Source organism: Lepidothrix coronata, unplaced genomic scaffold (genome assembly GCF_001604755.1).
Source record: "Lepidothrix coronata isolate B3197 unplaced genomic scaffold, Lepidothrix_coronata-1.0 Scaffold34, whole genome shotgun sequence".
Classification (NCBI taxonomy): Eukaryota; Metazoa; Chordata; class Aves; order Passeriformes; family Pipridae; genus Lepidothrix; species Lepidothrix coronata.
The window spans coordinates 5,857,069-5,874,046 of record NW_016690214.1 but is presented as its reverse complement, the minus strand read 5'-3'; the positions used below and the strand labels follow the sequence as shown (position 1 = coordinate 5,874,046).

Below are 16,978 nucleotides of genomic sequence, written 5' to 3'. Positions count from 1 at the left end.
CCCCCCCCCCCCCCCCCCCCCCCCCCCCCCCCCCCCCCCCTCCCCCCCCCCCGGCCCCGGGGTCCCCTTGGGCACCCTGGTGTGGGGGATCGGCGTGACCTGCGCTCCCGAAAGGCTCCAGGCAGCGCTGCCCCCTCCCTCGGCCTCGCCGCAGAACGGAGCAGGGTGCTGAGGTTCTGTCTTGGTGCCCAGGCCATGAAGATTAACCAGGACACGGTGCTGCGAGGGAAGAAGGTGGCGCTGGTGCCCTACACCGCCGCACACGTGCCCCGGTACGTGGCTCGTGTCCTGCTCGGTCTGATTTCACTTCTCTCTCTGAAGCGAGTGTGATGGTGAGAGAGGGCTGGGCCTCTTCCCGCTGGGAATCACTCCTGGGAAGGCAGTGAGTGTGCCCTCCGTGCCCGGCTGTGCTCTGTGCCGGCTCTACTGGAAGGGAGAACTTTATCTGTGCCATTGAGTATACCCGTGGAAAAGGGGAAATACCTGCCTGTCAGTGAGTGAACACCAGCGGTTCTCCTGTTCTTTGATGCCTTTCCCTACTGACAGTGTAAGAGCAAAAAAAACCCACAAAACTTAAATGTGTGGATGTTTGATACATTGGGTGTGTAGGTTTGTGAAGTGCTGGCCTGGACAGCTGCAGCCTCAAAGATGTCAGTATTGATGTTTTTGTTTTTGTCAGCGTCCAGGAGGTGCCGGATCATCTCACTCGGGATGAAATGCACCGGAACCCAGTGCTCTCAAAAACGCCCAGTTTGCGTTGGGCAAACTCTTCAGGCAAAGCCACTGAATTTCCACGGAGAGCTCTGATTCCTGTGTTAGAAAAGGGAGAGAAGGCTGTGGACACTTTTAAGTTGCCACAAAGGCTGGGCTGATGTTTCCAGAGCTGGTTTATGCCCTGATCCTCAGGTTGTTGGTGGAGATCCACCCACAGTGCTGCAGGTGGGGCAGTGACGTGGCTCTGGGTCCCTTGTCAGGTACCACGAGTGGATGCAGTCGGAGGAGCTGCAGCGCCTGACGGCCTCGGAGCCCCTCAGCCTGGAGCAGGAGTACGAGATGCAGCGCAGCTGGAGGGAGGATGCCGACAGTGAGCACCTGAAATGTTCTCTAAGGAAGGGTGGGAGTGGACAGGTCCTTTCCATCTGACCCACAGTGAGCTGGGAGTCTCCCCCGAACCAGAGGGGATGTGAGACCCTCTATAACAGCAGCTTTGAATTGGCTTTCTGTTATGTATAAACCACGTCAGGGAACTAGGGAATGTCCAGGGCTGTTGGTGTCCTTTTTATGCAGTTTTTTAAAGATTACAGTGAATTACTTCCCACAGCGTTATGTGCTGAGCTGATCCTGCACAGCCAGCACTCCCCAGGTCTGATCATTATAAAAAAGTGGAAAGAGGTTGTATTTTTCCTTGAGAAATCCAGTGATTTTTATAATCATCTGCTTGAAGCAACTGAATTGATTCCCTGACTCTCCTACAGGCAATGAATCCCTGCCCATAAAAGCCTGGTAGAAATATAGTGAGCTGGAAAATACTGAAGCTGGCAAAGACCCCAGTCCGGAGTATTTGTCTTACTCAAAGCATTAAAAGCCTTACTCAAAGAAGTAATAACATGGACCAGATGAATCACTAGGTCTCAGCCTCTTGTGCATCAAACAATTCTTTGCCCAAACTTGCTGCTGAGTGAGGCAAGGCAAGGAGACTTCAGACAGGGGATGGACGTTTTCATGCTCCTTAAAACATGCTGCTTCTAGTCTTGGTGTCTTTGTCACCCTTGCAATGGGTTTTCCCAAATATTTCTTACATTTCTATGGTTGGGAGCAGGCACACTTGGCGTGGGAAACCCAGTTATTAGCTCTTCCTCGCTGCTAATGTGTGGAAACTGTTGTTCCTCTGACCATTACCTGCATTTTGTTTCATTCTTCATTGATTTGGGGATAATGCTCAGCATGCCCTGAGAATGCTGCCTCTTTCTTGTCTTCCCCAGAGTGCACCTTCATCGTGCTGGACGCGGCGCGGTGGCCGGGACAGGCGGAGGAGGAGTCCTGCATGGTGGGGGACGTGAACCTCTTCCTCACCAACACTGAGGATCCGACCCTGGGAGAGGTTGAAATTATGATTGCAGGTCAAGTTCTGCTTCATAGCTTTGTTTCCACAGCTAAAGCCAGCTGCAGACGGGTGTTACATACAGCAGCTTTTTAATCTCATGCTTTACAGTGGCTGTTCAGCCCTGATGAGACCTTTGTCTGTCCAGGTCACAGTCTCCTCTGAAAAGTGTTTGGTGTGGCTGATTTGTCTCCCATAAGGGGATGCTGACTCTGTGACTGTCTCTTTCAGAGCCCTGCTACCGAGGCAGAGGGTTTGGCAAGGAGGCAACACTGCTGATGATGGCCTATGGTAAGGGTGGCTCAGTGCACAGGAACAGGAGTGCAGGCAGCCTGTGATCCAGAAGCACATACTCCTAGTGATTCAGACAGGGTAGTAAGGGATGCATCTGCCCCAAGACTGGAGTCCTGTGCTTTTATAGAAGCCAAACTTGTAATAGAAATGCTTCTCTGATTTCTTTTGCAGGAGTGAGAAGCCTGGGGATCACCAAATTTGAGGCTAAGATTGGTCAGGAAAATGAAGCCAGTATCTGCATGTTCAAAAAGCTTCACTTTAAGGAGGTGCAGTAACAGCCCATCTTCTACCCAGAGAACATGTTTCCCCCATGACTGGTACTGAGCTGCTTTCCCTCTGTGTGATGCAGGTTGCTGTGAACAGCTTTTTCCAGGAGGTGACGCTGAAGCTGGATGTCAGTGACCAGGAGAGGCGATGGCTCCTGGAACAGACAAACCACGTGGAGGAGAAGAGCTACACTGAGCTGAAGCGGCCAGTTGGGGTGCTGGAGACCTGACAGACACATCCAGACACGGGCTGGGTTTCCAGGGAGGAGTTGGACGCTGTTGCAAGGTCTGGGTGTGGAGGACACCGCTGAGCCAACACCGCACTTGACTGTTTTCAGTTACTTTGTCATCTTGTCAACTTTGCACTTTGCTGCGCCAGCCAGAATTACGGCCTGAAGTTTGGACCTGGAGAACAGCCACTAATTCACAGGTTTGGCTAGGAATGACTATAACCTTCACATGCCGTTCCAGCAGAGCCTAAGATCACCAGCAGTTGTTTCCTGGTGCCACCAATTTCTGTACAAGCGGTAACTTCTCCCACTGCCCTTGGAGCAGGATTCATCTGTTTGGCAGACATGGTCTCATACGCTGGCAGCTCAGTTTGTTTACTCTTGAATAAAAAAAAAAAGACAAAGCTCTGAGGTGCCTGAGCACAGTGTGGGGCTCAGCTGCTTGCTTTGGCTGCTCAAAGTGTGGTTATGGTTTGTAACAGACAACAGAGACTCTTTGAACCCAATCTTCCAGGGTCTGGTGCGTTGCAGGGGGGCATTGCTGTGTCCTGGCAGAGAGAGGCCCTGGTGTGGGTGAGCACAACCAAAGGGCAAGTTAACGTGATGAAAATTGTTGATATTGGCTGATCAAGACTAGAGCTGAGCCCCACCATGACAGCTGTGCAAGGGAGGGGCTGGGAGCTGCAGGAGGCTGCTGAGACAAACCCCTCGGAGCTTCAGGGCCATGCTCCAGATCTGGAAACCTCAGGCCAGCATTGAAGGGATATAGCACTTCATTTTCCCTGGCTGCTTTGATGGAAGCAAGGAGGAAGAGGAGAACACACTGAAAGGAGACAGCTCCCTTCTTCCGGCAGCTCAGGACTTGCTCTGCTGAGCCTGGAGGCTCCATTTGCTGCTCCACTAAGAAGGATGGGGGGAAAAATACCTATGACTGGGGGGCAGATATATTTAGGTGGGAGTTAACCAGCCTGAGCAGCGGTAGATCCAAGATCTATGGATGAAGAAGGGGCACTTGCCTGACTCCCACTGGACAGACTTACCCGTGCAGTTACTCAGCCTGACCTCTCCTGCCCTACACATGCTCTCCACAGCAGGGAGGCTTGCTAAGAGGTGAGGACAGAAGGTAAGGAGGATAACTGACTCCTGTGTGTTTTCCCACTGTAGTAGCAGCCGTAATGGCTAATCCTAGACCAGAAATTATCTGTTCCAATGACGCAGGATCAGGTAATAACTTTCAGATTCGCCCAGGGATGTTTATATTGGAGATTGGCAGTCTGTGGAATTTTTAGTGTTGCTGTGCCTTGTATTTTTAGAGCCTGGGGCGTTTTAGTTTTCCAATTTTAGTTAATTTAAATACATGATTCCTGTGACTAATATTAAAGCCAAGCGTGGGAACAGTGTATCACGGTATTTTAAAACAACAAGTATTTAGCGTGGATTTAGTTGTAGGGAAAGCTTTGTGTGGTAATAAAGTGAAGAGCAGCTCTACTTCCCGCTGGGATTACCATGACAAGGGCTACTAATCCTCCTGCTCTTCGTCACCTGCTGCAGGCAGGAATGGATTCTGTCCTCCAGAACAAGATTTGCAGAACCTGCTGGGCAAACTGCTGGCTCTGTGCTCCTTCCGTGGAGTGTTTCATCCCTGTGCCAGAGGAGTCAGGCCAAACTGGGAGGAGAGATGGAGCTGAGCTGGGATTTGCTCTCCTAAAAGCCGAACAAGGTGGGAAAAATAACTTAACCTCTGGTGCCAGGGAAAAGGGACAGTGATATCCTGTCATAGCTCCCCATGCCCAGCCGGTTGCTCTGGAGCCAGCGAGTGCCCAGCTTGGCATCCCCGGTCCCCTGGCAACGCCGGCGCTCTCCCGCCTCCACAGGGGCTGGGAAAAGCCTTTGCCTGGCAACCCAAAACAAAGTTGGGTCTGTCCCAGAGCTCAGCCCTCCCCCAGGCTGGGGTGGTCCCAGCGAGGCTCAACCAGTGTTCCCACAGGGAACCAGTGCCCGGCTGCTCCGACCAGGCCAAGAGGCAAAAGATGCTCCTGGGACCCACTGGATGCCCCCAGTCCTGCCCTGCATGGGTAGCCCCAGCCAGGCTGGGATGTCCTGCTTGCTCTCCAAGGGGGTGAAGGTAGGAAAGAGAAGACAGGAGCTCACCTATTTCAGAGGACACCTTTGGAGGATGAGGCTCGTTTGAATGGGCTCCCCCCACCCCACCCTCAGCTTCCAGGGGGAAGTGACAGCCTGCACATTCCCTGGAAATGTGGTGACACCTCGTCACTTGGTTGTCATTTGAGGTGCAGACCTCTGCGATCACTTGTCAGCTCAGGTAGAGCAGCTTGTCTGGGAGTTTGGAGCACAAAACAAGAGTGTGCAGAAGGGGAGGAAATGAAGACACGGGGCAGAGACCGGGCCCAGCCCTGCCCTGTGCTCAGTGCAGCCATGGTGCCACCAGCCTGGCCCTGCTGAGCCACCCAGGGCTAGATCCATCCATTTAGAGGGACAAACAACTCCTCCCAGCCCATCCCTCCTGCTTTCCCCCCAACCCAGGTGCAACCCAGGCTCACCCTAAAAACCTCCAGGGGGGCTGGGGGCAAATTGGAGCTGCCCCCAACAGAGCTGCTGCCCTCCAGCCTGGTTGACAGACCTGGATTAGAGCTTTGCATCACTGCCCTCACTCCCCTGCACTCCCCAGGGGATTAGAGTCCTTTAATCACGCTGAGGCATTAACCCCCACTGGGACCAGCCGGTGCCTCCCCGACCCCCCATCCTGGCCCCACCAGGTGCTCAGGGGCACCCAAACCAGGCCCAGTGTTCCCCACATTACCTGCCTCTTCCCCCAGCCCCGGGGCACAGCAAGCCCCTGCACCCTCTCAGGCTCCGGAAGGATTTAGCCTTAAACCAGACATGTGAAGTCAGGAAGGTTTATTCCAGTAAACAGAATTTCTCTTGAGCTCAACAGTACGACAACATCTGATTGCAGCACATAGAAACAAAACATCCACAGGAAGAATTTCCACAAAATACAGTTAAAAAAAAAGGAATGGTGCGATTGGAAAAAAAAAAAAGAAGTCTATGAGAAGCCTTTAAATTACAGAGTGTTGGATTCAAACCCTGATCGGCTCTGTCTCCAGGAGTGTGCAGGAGTAAAGGAGACTATTATTGCTTGCTGTGCTGGCTCCGGACACCCTCTCCTCTCCCAAAATTGCCCCAGGGGCAGGGTGGGTGCTGGGGTCTCCTCACTGTGCTGGGCACCCGTGTCCCTCCTTGCAGCAGAGGAGGCAAAGGGACAAGGTCATCGTGGACGGAGCTTGCCAGGCAGGGGTCAAACACCCCGGCTGTGGTCAGTGGCTGGGCAGGTGGGGTTTGGCAAGAGTCACTAAAAGCCTCGGGTTTTTCAGTTAAAGGGAAATTTGGGGAGTGGCTCAAATGGAGATAAAGTTTGGGGGTGGGGGAAGAACCAGGGAACAGCAGGGATCAGAACTGGGCATCAGGCCACCCCAAATCCTTGATCCTTCCCAGTATCCCTGCTTGTGCCTACCAGGATGTGCAGGGCTTCAAGGCAGGGCTGGAGGAGCATGCTGGGGATGGGCTCTTGAAAGGGGACATGCCCAGCACCCCCATCTCTCTAGCCCAGACATCCCTCTGCAGGGATGCTCACTGGCCACCGAGCCCCAGCACTCAGGTCAGGGTGGTGGGGAGCAGCCCCACATCCCCGCCAGGAGCCCGTGGCAGGGAGGAGGGGAGTGCAGGAGAGGTGGGTGCAGGGCTGGGGGGGGCCAGCAGACCCTCACCCCGCCCCAGGGACCTTCACAGGTTGCTGAACAGTTCGTTTTTCTTGCTCCAGTCCATCTGGGGTGCCCTCTTGCTGGTGCGCTTCTGGTGTGCCCGCTCCTTGGCCACAGCCAGCGGGATGTCGAGGTCCAGGAGGGAGCCGGATGCCGAGTGGCGCTTGTCACCTTCCTGTGTGTGGGGCTGGGGGGGCGAGAGGCTGTGTCAGCTCCACCATGTCCCCCCTCAGCACAGCCCCACAGTGGGGGCTCATCCCAGATCCCGCTTCCCAGCCACTGCCTCCCCCCAGTATTCCCAGCCCTACCTCGCTGTGGGTCTCGCTGGAGTTGGGGGACACGGCCAGAGGCGCGGGGCTGGACGGGCTCTCGGACACCGAGTTGGACTGTGGCTCTCCGCTGTTTTCCTGGGGGAAACAGGGAGGGAATGAGAGCTCCAGCCCCTGCGGCTTGAGAACAGCCACTGGAGTTGCAAGTCCCACCCGGGGGTCCACGAAATCCGTCCTTCCCCACACGTAATCCCCTGCAAGCTCCAGGCACATAAATACTCCAGCGCTGCCCATCTGGGGCGGGGAGGGATTAAACCCCGGCCGACTGCCCTGGCTTTAGCAGGAGCAGGAGGAGGAGGGTGGCTGCAGGGCTGGATGCCACTTCCCTGCAGCACCACAAGGGCTCCTAGCCCTGGAGCATCAGGAGGCAAAAGGAGAGGAGGCACAGGCAATTGCAGCCATCTCTGTTACACTCAGCACCACAAGGAACTCCCTTCCTGGGGGACACCAGTTCCCAGTCCCCTTCCCAGTGGCACCAGCTCTTGTGTGGCAGCCTGGGAGCACTGCAGTCCCTGGTGGCATCATTCTGTCCATGGGGACACCTGAACAGGAGGGTCCCCGCCTGGAGATGGGCATGGACGGGGTTAGAAGCAAGACGAGGCTCTTACCTTCTCTATATCGCCATTGGCAACTGGTTCTGGCAAGGGACCTGTGGGACAAGGACATGGGCACCAAGTGAGGATGTATTTGCTTTGTCCCCTCACCAATGTGGGGCAATCAAAGGCTGCACATGGCTAGCGCTCACACAACACTGCCCAGGATCTGGCCAGGTCCTGAGTTTTCTAACCAGCCCCTGGAGCCAACCCCACAGCACAGGGAGATGCTGCCAGGCACATCCCCATGATGGCAGCAGTGATGTGGAGCCCAGTAAGAACCCCTCTCCATCCTCCTGGGGACCACCGTGACATCAGGGAGGGGCCCATGGAGCAGAGCAAAGGGCAGCTGATGCCTCTTCACTCCCCAGGCCATAAACCCTGACAAAGTGCAACTCAGGGCCATAAACCACCACCCCAGCACAGGGCCCCCAAACAGGCAGGGAGACACCTCTGCTTGGCCCTAGGGTGATAAACCTCCACCTCCCAGGGCTCAGGGAGCACCCCAGCACCCCAGGTTTGGTGACAAGGTGACACAAAGCTGACAGAGATGACACAAAGCCCCATCCCCACAGCACAGCCCCCAGCCCACCTGTCAGGTGTTGCTCTGAGGGCACCACCTTGCACTTCTTGAAGAACTCATCCGTGAGGACATCCACCACCAGCAGCCTGGTCTCATCACCGCCTGCTTTGATGGCTGCCACCACATCACTGTGCTGCTTGCCCTCCATGCACACACCGTTCACCTGCAGGCAAGGCACCACATCACCCCTGGAGCCAGGGCTCATCCATCCCTTGAGAGCTCCACAGAGGGGCCAGGTACTGCCTTGGTACCAGTCACAACCCCAGCACAGCCACCCCACAGCCCCTGCAGGCATTTACAGCCTCACAGGGATTAGTGGCGCAGCCAGGAAAACCTCATTAAAAGCAGATTTTCCTCGGAGTGATTAGCATGGGATCCAACGGGCAAAGCTGGCAGGGAGCGCCTGGCAGGGCACAGACCCAGGGCAGGCACAGGAGATGGGCAGCATGGGCAAGAGACAAAGCCCTCATGGTCCCCAGAGATCCCAAAACTTCAGCCCAAATGAGGCAGCAGCCCCACACCCCAGTGAGCAGCAGGGTTGGGGCTCGGTTTGTCCTTGCCCTCATGGGTCATCATCCCACCTGGCACAAACCCAGTCCCCATCCCCACCCTGGTCATGTCTGGCAGCAGAACTTGGGGCCATCATGCACCTTGTCCCCAGCCTGCCACACCCCAGGGGCATCCCAGGGACAGTGCTACTGCTAATTAACCCACAGCCAGCTAATTAGTGCTCAGCCCCAACCCTCCACAGTGCTGCACCCCTGGGTGGGACCGGCAGGCTGGTGCAGGTTGGGTGTCTGCACTGTGAGTCACCACCAGCGTCAGGGACACCACACACCTTCCCGGCAAAGGGCAGCTGCCTCCCGGCCACCGGGATGCGAGGGAGCACCAAGGTTTTTTGGGAGACCCCCCCAGAACCCTGCCCACCCCAGCATACCTCGATGATGCGGTCCTGGGGGGCCAGCCCTGCTGCCTCGGCCGGCGAGTTGGGGTCGACGGCGCGCACGTACTGCCCCGGGCGGCTCTTGTCACTGTGCAGGTTGAAGCCGTAGCCATCGGGGCCCTTCTTCATGTGGCACAGCCGAGGTCGCAGCTCCTCCTGCAACGGGGACAGCCTGTGGGTAAACTGCTCTCAGACCCCCCCCAACACCCAGGGAAAGCACCAGGACCCTCAGACATCTCCCTGGGACACCATCCCTGTGTGGCCACCTGCAAACACTGATACCTCAAGCTGGGGAGCAGCGTGCCAAACACCCCATGATCCCAGGCATTAATTAATGAATTAGGTGCAGGGCACACTAATTGCAGCGAAACGTTGAAGAAACATGTTATTATGTGTGTCCCCAGACCACGCTCTTCCTTTTAGGATCAGGATTGCAACCGCCATGAAGGTGGAGGAGGAAACACAGACCAGGTTGCTGGGAAGCACCCCCACCCCACCCCATCCCATTCGGGAAGCTTTGGCTACCAGAGAGATCTTAACCACCAGAGCAGGTCCCTTCCATCACGCCCTTGCCAGCTGCAGCCCCCCTCCACAGCAAACCCAGCCATGGGACCAGTGAGATCCCCCACCCCAGAGCACCCCACAGCCACTGCCGGCAGGGAAGGGGCACAAAGGGCTTGGGCAGGCAGCTGGGATCCAGCTGGAGCAGCTGCGATGCTGAGGTGCCTCAATGCCCCGGCATGACCCCTCCAGGATTGCAAAACAGAAACCAGCTCCACCGGGGCGGCGCGACATGGGATGTTCAACTCTCCAGGAGGCAACACCCAGCTCATCTGCACCTGGTTTCACCTTGACCTGTGGATCCACCAGCACCTGGCGCCAGGGAACCCCGCAGGGGCAGCCACATGTACCCGGCCCACAGAGAGCCCTTTAAATCCCCACCCTGCGAGCAGCAGAAAGAAGCAGGAGCACCCCCGGGAGCCCGGCACACAGGAACTGCCTTTGCTCACCCAGTGGGGAGTGGGATGCCCGGGAAGCATCAGAGGAAGCAGGTGACACAAACCAGCCACCTGCACGTGGCACCATCAGAACTGCTCTGACCCCAGCACCCAACACCACTTCCACACGTTTATAGATAAAATGGTTTGATCCCGCCTTGACCACCAGCCCCTGGGCTTTGGTTGGGCTCTCCCAGCAGCCAAGCCTTGCTCAAACTGCTGGAATATTCTTTGCCAAGAGGTTTTGTACTTAATCTTTCTTCTGAGATAATTTTTTCTCCTTTGGTACCCATAGCATCACTGGGAAGAGGTACTGCAGGAATTTCCCCTCCCACACCTGCACCATGCTGCCCTTTATCCTCTGCACAGCACGTGTGCTTCCTTGCCATGAAATTCCCTTTGCTCCCAGCCAGGAAAACCTGGGTCCTGGAGTGCTGACACCCCACATCTGAGAGCACTGAAGCGGCATAGGGTCCCACACAGGCCGGGGTGACTCATTTGCAATTGCTGAGCCAAATGCTGTGATAAGGCCCTGATAAAGCCTCATCTTCTTGCACAACGCCTTCCTCCATGGTCAAGGCCAGCTACCACCCCAGCACCACTTGCCAACGCCCCGGGAAGGGAGGTGCAGGCAGCACCCAGCGCCTCTGCCAGGAGTGAAGGTGATCCCGGGATGCCTCAGCGCTGGCACACAGGACCTGCTCCCCACTTGGCTCAGCTCCACAGGCAATGCCCAATGTGGATTCCCCAGCTGGGTGGAGGATTGTGACCCTCAACTTCGCCCCGGCTGCCCTTCGGTCCCCCGTGCCTGGGTAGCAGCGGGTTCACAGGGTGTGACAGCATCGTCCACCCATGCAGCAATTGGACAGGGACAGACAATACCCAAAATAAGGACAAAAGGCAGGAGCCTGGTGGAGCCTAGAGGAAGGCAGCACCTCCCTGGGGCCCTGCCCTGGCCTGACCTCGAGCAGGGGGGTCAGGCTCCGGAGCACCCACGCTCCCGGTGCCCTTGGCAGCACTGTGGGGTTGCTCCACACCGATAGCTCGGGACAAAGCCGGAGGGAGCACCCGGCAAGCGGTGCTGGCAGTGCTCCCGGGAGAGAATGGGAGGAGGGAGGACTTCGCTCCCACCCATACCAACAAAGCCCTGGCAGCCTGGGCTCCCTGAGGCACTGGTGCCATGAATTTTGGGGGGCGTTGGGAGGGGGTGGGAAGCCCTGCAGGGTGGACAGATGCCTCAGGACAGGAGGACAGGTCATGGTAGAGGGAGGCACTGATCCCTCAAAGGCAGCTGGCCAAGGCAGGAGCACTCGGTGTGAGGGCAGCCAGGCCAGGCCGTGACCCGCCCCCCCAGCACCCCCCCACCAGTGGCTGGCAGCTCCTCCAGCCCAGCGTGCCAGGCTGCCTGTGCCCTCCCCAAATCCCCAGTGCCAGCAGAAACCCTGTGGGCAGCCACCATTCTGCCTCTCAGAGAGGAAAACAAATGCATCCAATCCTCCAGCAGCTATATCCTGCCCATCCACGAGTCAAGCACCCTGTGGTAGGTCATCCTTCCAGCCCCAAAACCCCCCTCGGGCTTAACAACCCGAGGAGAGAGGGTTTGGGGCCAACACCCGGGATGCAGAGAAACCCCGTGGCTATGGAGCTGGGCAGCAGGACAGCGGAAATGCCCCTAATTTCTCTAAGCTGCTGCATCCTCTCCTCCAAGGCCAGCAGCCTTCCCGCCGTGCTGGGACACGGATTAGCCGGCAGAGCCTCCTTAGGAGCAATTACAACCTCCGGCGGGGAGGGAGGCGGGAGGGGGGGGACTCGGGGAAGCTGGACTCAGACCCCCCCCTGCACGGGCATCCCGTGCCACCCCTCTCCTCCACACCCAGGGGCGGCAGAGGGACAGACACCTGTCTGCAGAGATACCCACTTGACATGGGGAGCTTTGCAGCAATGCATCCCTATTCCTACCCTGGAACAGGATTTGGGGCATATTCTTCTCCCTCCAGGAGCTGCTGGACCAACCCTCCACAGCACCTTCAGCCCCCTGGCAGGACCAGCAATCCCAGGATCACGGGAACCCCAAGTAAACAGGCATCAGGACCCGCTCCCCACCTCCCAGCCCTACAAGCAGCATCAAGCCCATCGGCAGCAACAGCATTTCCAGTTACTCAAAGAGAAACAACAGCTCGAGAACGCCTGGGCCAGAAAATTCACACGGGTCCCGAAATCTGGCGCACACATTCTGCCTTCATACAAAGGGGATGCAAAGCAGCCTCCTTGCAGCATCCCTGTCACGTCCCGTTCGACTGGAGCTGCTTTTCATGCAGCTGCCTTGAGAGGAAATTTAATTCATTTCCTAATTAAACATCAGCTACCTCCCAGTGCAATGCTCCCAATGAGGGGGGAAATGCTCCCCGTTATGCCCCAAAAACCCAGCCCTGGGAGGCTCACCCAGATTTTACAAGGAGGGATGAGCCTTGCTGGCAGGGAGGGCTCTAATTTAGCACTAAATTTGCAAGGGGGAGGCCCGGGGCTGGTAGGAAACACCCTGCCCTGGTACAAGCAGCCCCAGCCCATGCCAGGGCGCTGGGCTTGCAGCACCTGGTGCTGCCCCGTGAACACCGTGTGGTTTGCATGAAACTTTCTCAAGATACTCCTGAGCAGTTGAAGCCTCCGGAAACACAAGGAGGGGGGGATGAACTGTAAGAGCTTTCGCTGGGGACACTCACACAGCACAGGGCCCCAGGAAGCGGGGTTGGCCTCAGGGGTGTAAAACTATCACTGTGCTGGCTCAGCACCACAGACAGGGGTGCAAGGATCAGCTCCCCAGGGAGGCTCAAAACCTCCATCTCAGCATCAGGGGGATTTGAATGTCTAAGGTTTTATGGGAATGAAAAGGGAGCCCACGATGAGCCTCTCAAAATCTCCTCAGCCCACGCCCAGCACTGAGAGCTGGGGGTGTGACTGACCCCCTAGCACAGGGGGGTCCCAGTCATGCAAGACCCAGCAGGGTTTGGAGAGAGGATGGATTCTGCTGGAAAGTGGGAGACGTTAAACGATCACTTGCCACAGGCAGCTCTCACAGCTCTCAAGTGTCTCCAGGCTTGTTAAGCAAATAAAGGCAAGTCCAGCCCAACAAAACAAACAGGACTCTGACACATGCTAATCTCCTGCTTCCCCAGTGATCCCAGGGAATCCCACCCACCCAGAGTGCTGGGGCTGCAGGGGGATGGGGTGGCCAGCACCGGCTGTCCGCCAGTGTCCGGAGAACAGGCACGACACTGTGTTCCTGGCTTGCCAGAGAGAAATCCCTTTCTGCCTGTTCCGGCTTGGCTCCCATCCCGCCCGGCATCTTCCCACCCTGCTTGGTGGGTGCCCAGCCGGGGCGATGTCTCCAAACCCACTTGCCTTTTCCACCAGGCCCTGTCCCCAGCCGCAAGATTTCCTGCTGATACCTGTTGAGAAACTGTCCTGGGGCCTTGCGGTAATGTCACCCCATGTCACCCCACGTCACCCGCTTCCTGCTCTTGTGAACAGACAAACCGCCGGTAGTAACTGTGCACGGGCTGTGCCCCGAGCCTGCTCCCCAAGCCTGTGAGCAATCTCCAGCTAAGACTGTCCCCCAACAGTCTGTGGGGAATCTCCAGCCAAGGCTGTCCCCACAAAGCCTGTGAAGTATCTCCGTCAGGGGCTGTCCCCCAAGAGCTTATGGGGCATCTCCAGCTTCCCATGCCCTTTCCATCACTCCAGCCAACACAGCGAGCAGGCAGCCACCCCACAACATGGCAGGGCTCTGTTCCCCATGTCCTCAGCCCGCCAAGCCTGGCAGGGGGCTCACCCGAGCTGCATTAAGTACATTCTTTTTGTCTTTCCCAGCCTGTGGAGAGATCTGGGAGTGGAAAGCAGAGCACAGACGGTCTCTCAGGCCCCGAGGCAGCACTGGCACTGTGACATACGGGAGAACGGGCACGCTCCCCCCGCGTGGGGCAGCACCACAGCCCGGTACGGGGCCAGACCTGGGGGACATGGGATGACACAGGGGACAGCGAGCAAGAGGGGCAGCACAAGGGCAGAGCCTGGATGTTCCCACCTGAACAAGCCCATCGAGGAGGTGCCGGAACAGTGCTTTAGCCAGGCAGGGATGAGAATTGTGCCTGCAGTGGATCAGCCTGACCAGGGGCAACAGGCAGCTGGCACAAAGCTGAAGCCCAGCAGGAGACACAACTCAAAACCACCTGGTCCTAAGCAAAACCCTGTGTGACAACAGCTCAGCGAGGCACCAGGGTCTGCCTGGGGCTCAGTGTCTACACTGGGAGGGCTCCCTTGCACCAGTCTCTCTGGGAACGGGTCACAAGATTTCCCCAGAATGTTCCCCACCCTGGGGACACCAGGAGGCTGCTTCCCGGGAAGACCATCCACATCTCTGTTGTCACAACAAACAAGTCTTTGCTGGGTAAATAAAAAGCAGTATTATCTCCCGCTGCCCAGAGTGTTTCTTAGGAACCACTCTGAGCAGGAAAGGTCAGCTATTTCTCAATTCCTCCCCTTTCTACATCACTTTGTTTGTGCAACTGCTAACTCCCACACACATTGAAGGCCAGCATTCCTGAGTATCTGTACATGGGGTCTGACTGTCAGGATGAGTCCTCCAGCCCGGGAAGGGCTCCACTATCTCCACTCCACAGCAGAGACCGAACACGCTCAGGGCAGGAGTGACTGCCACCAACACCTGCAGTCACAGCCTGCAAAAACATGCTCTACCACAGGTTTTTTGTAGTATTTTGGCGTGGGTTAGTGCCAGCCACCCTCAGCCCAGCCCTGGGCTCAGCTACACGTCAAAGCTAGCCCTGTCACTTTCCTCACCTCATTTTACTGGCCCTGCAGCATCAGGACGGGCCGAAGGGCTCCAGGACACAACAGGCTGCTCGGTTACGGGTCCAACCAGCCCGGTGTGCCCGCCTGCCCCCGCCCGTCACCGGCATGGCTGGGAGAGAAGAGTATCAAGCAAACAAAAAAATTAAAATAAAAAAGGCAAAGCAGCCGGGCGCGGTAGGGCCCGGGGCTCCTGGGGAGCGGCGTTTAAAGCAAAGCAAAATAGAGAAAGAAAGAATCGAGACCGAAACCAGACACAGCGCCCGCGGGAGGCCGAAGTAGATGCGCTCGCTCCAGGGCTGGAAGGCGACGAACGGGGCCGGTCCCGGGAGGTCCGACCTCCCCTCCTCGGACATCACCCCCTTTCCCGGAAACTTTTCCGAGCCCCAGCCCCCCCCGGCCGCCCGTTTACCCGCTGGTCGCCGCCGTTGGGCTCCCGCGCCGCGGGCTCCGCCGGCACCGGCACCGGCACCGGCACGGGGGCGGCCTGCCCGCCGACCACCGGGGGCTCGGCACCCGCCTCGGCCCGCTTCGACAGCTGCTCGTCGGCCGTCGAGTCCACGACGAGGAGGCTGACGGCGCCAGCGGCGGCGCGGATCCGCTCCACCACCTGCTGATGGCTCTCCCGCTCCACGTTCTCGCCATCCACCTCCAGCAGCCGGTCCCCGGCCCGCAGCCCCGAGCGCTCGGCCGGCGAGCCCGCTTCCACCAGCCGGATGAACTGGCCCGGCTTGCCCTTCTCGCCGTGCAGGTGGAAGCCGTAGCCGTCCGGGCCGCGCTCCAGGCGGCACAGCCGGGCGGCGGGGCCCGCGCCGCTGCTCATGGCGGGGGGAGCGGGCGGAGCTGTGGCCGTCCCGTCCCGCCGCCCGCGCTCAGAGAACTGCGCGGCCCGGGCCGTGCCGCCCGCCTATATAAGGGGGCGGGGCGCGGGGCGCGGGGCGGCCAATGGGAGAGCGGGACGGGGAAATGGCCGCCAAATAAGGAGAGGGATGGGGCGTGGTTATGGAAATATTTGGGGTGTGGCTATGCAAATGTGCTCGCCGTGGGTATGCAAATGTGTTCTCGCCCCGCTGGGGCGGCCCGGGCGCGGCGGCGCCGCCGGGTCCTGCCGCCGGCAGCGGGCCCGGACCGCTCCCTCGTGGGGTCCGACCGCTCCCTCTGGGGTCCGACCGCTCCCTCTGGGGTCTGGCCGCTCCCCCGTGGGGTCCAACCGCTCTCCCGTGGAAACTGGACCGATTCCCCGTGGGGTTCCATCGCTCCCGCGTGGGAGCCGGACCGCTCTCCTGTGGGGTCCTGCCGCCGGCGGCGGGGCTGGGTCGCTCCCCCGTGGGGTCCGGCCGCTCCCCCGTGGGGTTCCACCTCTCCCCCGCGGCCACCTCTGCCTCTCCGTGTCAGCCATCCGGGCCCGCCGCGGCAGCCCCCGCTCCCCGCTGAGCTCCCTCCTCTTCGGGTCGGCTCTGCCACCCCTCCGGGGACAGTCCCGGCTGGCCTGAGACCGGCGGGGCACTCCCCGTTGTCCCCGCTCTGCCCACAGCACACCCCGGCTGACACACCTTGTCCTCTCGGGGGCACGTCCACCCCATTCCCTCGCCCGGTCCTGGAAGGGCGATGCCGGCCCCAGGGCTGCTCCGAGGCAGAGGGCTGGAGGGATGCTCAGAGTGAGACAAAAACCCCAAACCGAAACCGCGTGTGAACGTGGCCGGGGAGGCCGCGCTGGCCGGTAACTCGGGTAACCCACTGTGCGGTGGAAATGGAGCAGCCCTGCTCCCCCAGCAGTCTCTGACTCCCCCTTGGCACCCTGGAGCAGGGAGCAGGAAGGTGGGAAGACAGAGGAAACCCCAGGCGTTTGCACTGCCCTGGCTCCACATTCTCTGCTTGTGGGTTGGGAAGCAGAAGTGGCTGCAGTGGGTTATGAGCGTGTGAGATCCTGGGGTTTGGGGTCAGCCAGGGCAGAGGAAAGCAGCAGCAAGCCTGGGCTGCTCCAGCACTGCAGCAG

The 16,978-nt window shown here is 58.6% G+C and overlaps 2 protein-coding genes across 2 annotated transcripts; one reads left to right on the top strand and one right to left on the bottom strand.

Moving 5' to 3' along the window:
* The first annotated feature begins 51 nt into the window (after positions 1 to 51).
* NAT9 (N-acetyltransferase 9 (putative)) lies at positions 52 to 3,351 on the top strand. Its single transcript, XM_017812063.1, has 6 exons — positions 52 to 272; positions 975 to 1,084; positions 1,983 to 2,120; positions 2,333 to 2,392; positions 2,567 to 2,661; positions 2,745 to 3,351. The coding sequence occupies exons 1-6, from the start codon at positions 196 to 198 to the stop codon at positions 2,889 to 2,891; spliced, it is 627 nt and encodes a 208-aa protein (XP_017667552.1). The 5' UTR covers positions 52 to 195; the 3' UTR covers positions 2,892 to 3,351.
* Positions 3,352 to 5,795: 2,444 nt separating this feature from the next.
* On the bottom strand, positions 5,796 to 15,860 carry SLC9A3R1 (SLC9A3 regulator 1). The gene is made up of 6 exons (XM_017812062.1): positions 15,395 to 15,860; positions 9,116 to 9,277; positions 8,188 to 8,341; positions 7,611 to 7,651; positions 6,982 to 7,080; positions 5,796 to 6,860 (listed from the first exon to the last, which is right to left on the bottom strand). Exons 1-6 carry the CDS (start codon positions 15,803 to 15,805, stop codon positions 6,696 to 6,698), a joined length of 1,032 nt encoding a protein of 343 aa, XP_017667551.1. The 5' UTR covers positions 15,806 to 15,860; the 3' UTR covers positions 5,796 to 6,695.
* Positions 15,861 to 16,978: the final 1,118 nt, after the last annotated feature.

Bases quoted from the DNA above. Each gene is read 5' to 3' on its own strand.
- NAT9 (XM_017812063.1), top strand. From the start codon at position 196: ATGAAGATTAACCAGGACACGGTGCTGCGAGGGAAGAAGGTGGCGCTG. The intron at 2,121-2,332 runs GTCAAGTTCTGC...TGTCTCTTTCAG, and splicing joins GGTTGAAATTATGATTGCAG to AGCCCTGCTACCGAGGCAGA. The intron at 2,393-2,566 runs GTAAGGGTGGCT...TTTCTTTTGCAG, and splicing joins ACTGCTGATGATGGCCTATG to GAGTGAGAAGCCTGGGGATC.
- SLC9A3R1 (XM_017812062.1), bottom strand. From the start codon at position 15,805: ATGAGCAGCGGCGCGGGCCCCGCCGCCCGGCTGTGCCGCCTGGAGCGC. The intron at 7,652-8,187 runs GTGGGCTGGGGG...CTTGTCCCACAG, and splicing joins CTCAGAGCAACACCTGACAG to GTCCCTTGCCAGAACCAGTT. The intron at 6,861-6,981 runs GTAGGGCTGGGA...TCGCCCCCCCAG, and splicing joins CCAGCGAGACCCACAGCGAG to CCCCACACACAGGAAGGTGA.